At 50.7% G+C, this 7,873-nt stretch overlaps 1 protein-coding gene across 1 annotated transcript; it reads right to left on the minus strand.

The window, feature by feature from the left end:
• Positions 1-3,884: 3,884 nt before the first annotated feature.
• Positions 3,885-7,873, minus strand: LOC135185584 (ADP-ribosylation factor 1-like). Its single transcript, XM_064162412.1, has 4 exons — positions 7,674-7,873; positions 6,632-6,742; positions 4,871-4,995; positions 3,885-4,119 (listed from the first exon to the last, which is right to left on the minus strand). Exons 1-4 carry the CDS (start codon positions 7,819-7,821, stop codon positions 3,961-3,963), a joined length of 543 nt encoding a protein of 180 aa, XP_064018482.1. The 5' UTR covers positions 7,822-7,873; the 3' UTR covers positions 3,885-3,960.

Below are 7,873 nucleotides of genomic sequence, written 5' to 3' on the forward strand. Positions count from 1 at the left end.
TTTCAGTGCCTCTGAGTAACTTGTCAGCAAGGTGGATGAAGGGAAGTTTTGTTCCTTAAAGCCTCCAGTTCATCAGCTGCAAAATAAAATCTGGGGGCTTTGTGCACTGCTGGGAGGGTTTTGCATCTTGGACCCAGTGACTTGATGGGCAGGCTGTGAGGCTCTTCATGGGGCTACCTCTGCTGTTCAGAGGGTGATGGATTGCTTTCTCTGCGGTATTGAGTGCTCCCCATGGGGCTAGACATGCTCTCTGGGGAGAAGTGATGCCTCCCATGGGCTACAGGTGCTCTCAAAGGGTTATGGATGTTCTTCATGGCCTGGTGGGTTCTTCCTGTGGGCTCTCCTGTGATGTCCTCTTTGAGCTGCAGGACCTCTTGAAAGGTTATGGGTGTTCTCCATAGGGTGATGTGCTCCCTGTGGTGCCACACCTGCTTTCCATAGGGCTACGCATGGCTGCATGAAGCAGTGATGCCCTCCATGGGCTTTGGGTGCTCTTCAAATGTTGGATTTCTCCATGGGGCAATGTGTTCTCCACTGGGCAACAGGCGCAGGTGACAAAGCTGGTGAGAGGCCTGGAGCACAGCCCTGTGAGGAGAGGATGAGGGAGCTGGAGGTGTGCAGCCTGGAGAAGAGGAGGCTCAGGGCAGAGCTCATTGCTCTCTGCAACTACCTGAAGGGAGGCTGTAGCCAGGTGGGGTTGGGCTCTTCTGCCAGGCAAGCAGCAACAAAAGAAGGGGACACAGTGTGAAGTTGTGGCAGGGGAGGTCTAGGCTGGATGTTAGGAGGAAGTTGTTGTCAGAGAGAGTGATTGGCATTGGAATGGGCTGCCCAGGGAGGTGGTGGAGTCACCATCCCTGGAGGTGTTGAAGCCAAGCCTGGCCATGGCACTTAGTGCCATGGTCTGGTTGATTGGCCAGGGCTGGGTGCTAGGTTGGACTGGCTGAGCTTGGAGGTCTCTTCCAACCTGGCTGATTCTATGATTCTATGCCCTCTGTGGGCTATAGCTGGTTTCCAAGAGTCATGGGTGCTCCCCATGGGAAATCACATTCTCTCCATGGGGCACACTCATGTGAGCAGAGGAGCAGCTTGGGATCCCCAGGAGAGGGCAAAGCCCAGCCCCTCAAAAAGCTTTTCACTCAGGCAGACCCAAGCAGAAAACCCCACAGGGAAGTCGACACCATGGAGCCTGTCTCGGTGTCCCCTGCGTGGGGTGAAGCAGCAGACCCTCTGGGGACAAGTGCTGTTCTGAGCCCAAAATGTAGGAAAATGAGGAACTTTGAGAATCAGGCATCTGTGATCAAGGGTGGTGGCTGTTCCTTGGGGTTGAAAATGGCTTTTTCATTAAAACAAAGGGGACTGCTCTAATTCAGGGTAGCAGGGGCTGCCTCTCGAGCACTTCCTCAGCCCAGGGGGAGAAGACAGATGGAGATATGGAGCAGCTTCTGTAGGTGTTTGTCCTGGTCAGGTCCACCTCACAATGAAGCAGGGAGCAGCAAGCTCCTTTCTCATCCAAGTTTTTAAATCCCCAGAGGTGTTTATTTCTGTGTTGGGTGCACCAAGAAAGGGGAATTTGCCATCAATAAACAGAAATATTGATCCAGCTGAAGGTTCCTCTGGAATCTTCTGTTCTTCAGGCTGAACAACACCAACCCTCTCAGCCTGTCCTCACAGCAGAGGGCTTCCAGCCTTGCTGTCACTGTCGTGGCCTCCACTGGCCCTGATCCAACAGCTCCATGTCTCTCCTGTGCCAAGGACTCCAGAATGGACACAACACTTTAGGTGGTTGTCCCGAGCAGCTCCGGGTTGGGCATCGCCAGCTGCCCGAGTGACCGTGCCAAGCACAAGGGCCTCGTTTGTGTCACTAATGATGCAATTTCTCCTGTGTGACACAGGGAGTTTGTGTGCCTTGGTGGACAAAAGCCCTGGGTGGGGACACACACGGTGGAATCGGGGTGTTGAGCTGAAATAAAGCTCCTCTGTGCCCTTCCCCTCCCTGGCTGCCAGCAAGTGCTTAAGCCCTCTGATGCAGGCAGTGAGAGATGATGCAGAGAGGTCACAAGCTCTGGTGATTCTCCACCCCAAAATGAGTTTTTTTGGGGGGAGTTTATAAGCTCTTGGTAGGGTCCTCTTGGTCTGGGTAGCTGCAGCCCCAAATCCAGCGCGTGGCTGCCCTTGTAGCACAGGTGTGGCAGCCCTTGAGCTGCCTGGTTGGAGGTTCTGACCCTTCCTTGCCAAGGCTGGGGGGTCGTTTTCCTGGAGTTTTTGGGGGCCCAGGCTGTGACTAGTGTCTGCTGGGAGCATCCTAGTGCAGGGCAGTAGCCACCATTCCCCAGGATGGAGGAGGAGGGCTGTATTTAACATAGAGTCAGCAGCAGGAGCTCCAGGCTGAAAAAGGGACCCATGGAAGTGCTGAAACACCACATCGAGCTGAGAGAAAACCCAGAGCCTGCACAAATCCCAGTGTCCTGCTCTGGCTTCCCCTGCCTCCATTTCCCAAGAGCTGGACTCCTGCCAGGATGATTCACACCCACAGCTCTAAGCATGTGTCCCACTCAGAGTTCATGGACATAGCTCAGGCTGTGTCCTCTCTCCAGTCCCAGCTTCTGACCCCACCTAAAGTGTTGTGTCCAGCTGTGGAGTCTTTGGCACCAGAGAGACATAGAGCTGCTGGATCAGGGCCAGTGGAGGCCACAACAGTGATGGCAAGGCTGGAAGCCCTCTGCTGTGAGGACAGGCTGAGAGAGTTGGTGTTGTTCAGCCTGAACAGAACCTTCTGCTTAAAAGGGGCTGCTCAGGAAGATGGGGGCAGACTTTCTAGAGGTTCTGTTGTGACAGGACAAGGATGATGGTTTGAATTCAAAGAGGGAGATTCAGGTTGGAGAGAGGGAAGACATTTTTGACACTGAAGGTGGTGAAACAGTGTCCCAGGTTTCCCAGAGAGGTGGTGGATTCCCCATCCCTGGAATCATTCCAGGTCAGGTTGTCTGGGCCTCTGAGCAACCTGCTCTAGTTGCAGGTGTCCCTGCTGACTGCAAAGGGACTAAATGAACCTTGAAAGGTCTTTTCCAACCCAAACCATTTTTTGACTCTATGATCAGGCAGCAGCTTTGGCACTGCCCATGACTACCTCATGCTTAGAACTAAGATGCAAGCAGAACAGTTTTGAGGAACCCAGACGAGATAAAGGTGCAGGCACACAGGAGTGCAGGAGCCCAGCCCTACCCCTACACTAAGGCTGCACAGGCCATTTATCTCCCTGCCAACCTGCTGCACCAGTTCCTGTGTGGACTGGGAAGGAAACACAACAGCTGCAACCTTCAGCACTGTTTGCCCTTTCTGCTGGGTGTGAGCTGCTGAGCCCAGAGCCAAGCCTGTGCTGCCCTGAGCAGAGGACACAGCTACATGGCTCCCACAGCTAGCTAATCTCAGGCAACATCAGCACATTCCCCATCTTTTCCTGCCTCCAGCCCCAGTCAGCAGCAAATTTTGTTACAGAGGACCAGGATCTGTGGTGTGGCCATGGCAGGCAGGTGGCTTTGGTGAAAACCATCGCTTCACAGGAGCCTTTCCACTGCTGATGAGGCTGGGAAATGTCACAGTGGGTTGTAAGGATGGGGAAGCAGAGAAGTCAGGGTCTCTGCTTGCTTAAGCAGCACAGTGACACACTGCAGCAGTAGAACTGGCCTTCAAGTTCAGTTGCTTCCCAGAAGAAGAACAGAGATGTCCCACCCTATTAGGCATGAAAGTTCCTCACTCAGAGCTTGAAATTCAAGGCAAGATGAAGAGCTTTGGAAGAATTCCTCTGAATTATAGCCTGAGACATTTACCCACTGCTACTCTTCAGTACCAGGACAAGCTCAAGGACGAGACACAGGACTTGGGAATGCCTTGCTGGAGAGCATCATTAAGTACAGTACTTTCTGCCTAGAGAGCTTAGAGGGAAGGGGAAGGTTTCTGGTTTCATTCCTGGTTTTGGAGCTGGCTGGCCAGCCAGTCCAGTCCTTCATAGAGACCCTCTCCAGTGATGGCAGAGGTTGCCTGGATGTGCCACCTGTGACGCAGAGAATGCAGTCCAAGTTTGTCTGTGATTTCCTCTGTGTTCATTGCGTCCGGCAAGTCCTGCAGAAAGGAGCAAGAGTCAATTTCTGCCCTGCTGGCTCAGAACCAATGTCCAACTCCCTGAACCACTTTTGATCATCAGCTTTAAAGCCACTAGAAGACAGTCAAGAGCTCTCAGAGCTTCTCTTTCAGATAAGCTCAGGGCATTACTCCCAGATTCAAAGGTTCAGCGTCACAATCAAACACCTACTGCAGAACAGCTCACTGCAGAAGCTGGACAGTTGATGTTTGGACTAAGTCATCAAGGTCCACAACACTGACCCCAAACCACTCACAATGCAAGGGCTGTTTAATTCACTTTCCACTCCTGGACAAGACTTGAGGTTTCTTTACCCTTCACATTTGAGCCTGTGCAGTCCATGAAGCAGGATGCTACTGCTGTAAGTTTACCACCCACATCTGGAGAGTCAAGAGCTCTTAAAGCTTCTCTTTCAGACAAACTCACTGCATGACCTCCAGATCTGAGCTACTGATGAAGCCTCCAAGGTTTAGAATCACAATCCAAACACCTACTGTGGAACAGCTCACTTCAGAAGCTAGGCAGCTGATGGATGGACTAAGTCATCAAGCCCAGCAGTGCTGACCCCAAACCACTCACACTTCAGGGGCTGTTTAAGGCTGCACTCAGGCAATGTTTTTGGCAACTGCAGTTACGATTTAAACCAAACTTTCACCACCAAATAGCACTTGGCTTGTCAAGCTCAAGCACTCACTAGTGTGTGAAGCTTACTTACACCTTTCTGAGGCATACCTGTTTGTTAGCAAGCACTAATAAAACAGCTTGTGCACACACATCATCTGCCAACATCCTCAGAAGATCTCCTCTGGCCTCGCTCAGTCGTTCTCTGTCACTGCTGTCAACCACAAATATCAGACCTAGAACCAAGCAAACAATCAGGATAAGCCCAGAGCAGAAGTCATTTATCAATCACCACTGCTTCTGGAGGAGAGAATAAAGTTTTGAGGAGAAAATAATGCAAATCAGTTCTATGTGGGTTAAAAAATGACATTTTCTTTTGACTGTTATCTCACGTTGGGAAGTGTTGGAATCACCAGCCCTGGAGGGATCTGACAGATGGGTAGATGTGGTGCTGAGGGGCAGGGTTTAGTGGAGGACTTGGTAGTGTTGGGTTAATGCTTGGACTCAGCCTTAAAGGCCTTTTCTAGTCTGAATGATCCCATGACTCCATGTCTGTGAGAAAATCTGGTCTTGCACAAAGCTGCTGCTACTCTGTGGTTCTGGTTTTGAACCTAAGCACTTCATTTACACAACCACTACATATTGTCCAGGGAGCAGCTCCTGAAAGCCTGTGACAGGACTCAGATGTCTGCAGAGTGTAAAGGTGCAGCAGTGGAAGGGGGGAGAAACTCTCATGTGGCTGGTTGAGCCTGTAGAGACTCAGAGAATTGAATCACAGAATCAACCAGGTTGGAGGAGACCTCCAAGATCATCCAGTCCAACCTAGCACCCAGCCCTATCCAGTCAACCAGACCATGGCACTAAGTGCCTCAGCCAGGCTTTGCTTGAACACCTCCAGGGGTGGTGACTCCACCACCTCCCTGGGCAGCCCATTCCAATGCCAATCACTCTGTATGTGAAGAACTTCCTCCTAACATCCAGCCTAGACCTGCCCTGATGCAACTTGAGACTGTGTCCCCTTGTTCAGTTGCTGCTTGCCTGAGGCAAGAGACCAACCCCTAGCGACAACCTCCCTTCAGGTAGTTGTAGACAGCAGAAGACTGTTCTGAAGTGAAGGCAGAGCTGTGCCACTGACAGAGGAACAGCAAACCTCTGAGCTCACTCTGAGTCAGCTGGACAAGGCAGACTGGTTTCTAAGTGCCTTCCCATCCCTCTTTGAACCTGCACCAGCCTAACAGAAGAGCCAGAGCTGCACACAAATACATACTTTCAGAATAAAACCTGTTTCCATCCCTGTGATGGCTTGGGTGTTATCTGCCCCCCCCACACTTAAGAAGATCACCCAGACTAGACTCAGCCGAGCTGGAAATTCAAATGGAGCTTTATATTCACAGCTTAGCACAAGATACAAGCAGGCATTTACAACATATATAGCTAAAGACAGAATTAGACAAGTTTAAAAGGTGATACAGAAACTCAACAGCCCTCCCAGAAACCTGAGTCCCCAGGAGGGGCTCCCAACCACCCTTCCAACTCCTTTCCACCCCTATACCTTACCCCAGACTTTGCCTTATGCTCAAGGTGAGTTTGGAGAATCGGCCAGGGGGGTTAGGAAGCAGAAGGATTAGTTACACAGACAGCAGGTTAGAGAGAGAAGGCAGCCAAAGCCAGAGAGCAACTCTGTTATCTGTGTTAGTGTTCTTGTTCTTAGACATCTCAGCAAGCCTATGAGTGCAGCAGACATCACCATTGTTTCCTTTTCACAGCCTACCATCTAATTCCCCTCCCTAAAATATCCCAGCTGGGCTCAAACTAGCACAGTCCCTCCCTCAAGACACTTGCAAAATGACATTGGTAAGCATTTGCACTTACCTTGTTTGTTCTGGAAATAGTGGTGCCAGAGTGGTTTGAGCCTATCCTTAGAACATACATCCCAGACTACAAAGCTGATGTTCTTGTATTCTACTGCTTCCACATTGAAACCTAAAACAGAAACGGAGCCATAAGTCTCAAGGAAGCACGACTGGACCTGAACTTACTCCATTCACCAACTCACACTCAGAATGTCATCATACCATTAAAAATATCCTGAACCTTAAATCTGCTTTAAATGAGCAAAATTTGCACTGAAGCTCTCAAAGAAGACAGATGTGGATGTGCTGGGACTCCTGCTCCCCATCACCACTCTGGTCAAGCTAATGGACATCACAGTATCACCAAGGTTGGAAGAGACCTCACAGATCATCAAGTCCAACCCTTTACCACAGAGCTCAAGGCCAGACCATGGCACCAAGTGCCACGTCCAGTCCTGCCTTGAACAGCTCCAGGGACGGCGACTCCACCACCTCCCCGGGCAGCCCATTCCAGTGTCCAATGACTCTCTCAGGGAAGAACTTTCTCCTCACCTCCAGCCTAAATTTCCCCTGGCGCAGCCTGAGGCTGTGTCCTCTTGTTCTGGTGCTGGCCACCTGAGAGAAGAGAGCAACCTCCTCCTGGCCACAACCTCCCCTCAGGTAGTTGTAGACATCTCCAGCAGCTAATCTGGGCAGCTACAAGATGCAGAGGAAAACACTGTATCATGTCTCCCTGGGTTTTAAGGGTCACACACTTCTTGGGGTCAAGCTTTGCTTCTCAGTCTGATCCATCTGGTGCCACAACAAGCTCTGGCAGGACAGACTGCCCTTTCGTAGCCCATAAAAGCTTGTTCCACAAGAGACTCAGGACAGCATGGAGGGAAAAGGAACTCATGTAGCCTCCTCCCACGCCAGAACATTTGGCTGTGCCACCTTTAAACCATGCTTTTACCAAGTGCTTCTCTTCACTGTCAAGTCACTTAGAGCAGCAGCAAGATCCTGCTGCAAACAATACAACCCAAATCTCAAAGCAAGTAGTTAGAAAAGTGTAAAGCTCTTACCTGTTGTAGGAATAGTAGTTACTACTTCACCAAGTTTGAGTTTGTACAGAATAGTAGTCTTCCCTGCAGCATCCAGCCCAATCATGAGCATCCTCACTTCTTTCTTGCCAAAAAGGCCTTTGAAGAGGTTTGCAAAGATGTTTCCCATCTTTGAGATGTGTTCTCACTGGCCAGTGAAGTCTGGAGGAAAAGATTTACAG

The sequence above is a fragment of the Pogoniulus pusillus genome, chromosome 23 (assembly GCF_015220805.1).
Source record: "Pogoniulus pusillus isolate bPogPus1 chromosome 23, bPogPus1.pri, whole genome shotgun sequence".
Classification (NCBI taxonomy): domain Eukaryota; kingdom Metazoa; phylum Chordata; class Aves; order Piciformes; family Lybiidae; genus Pogoniulus; species Pogoniulus pusillus.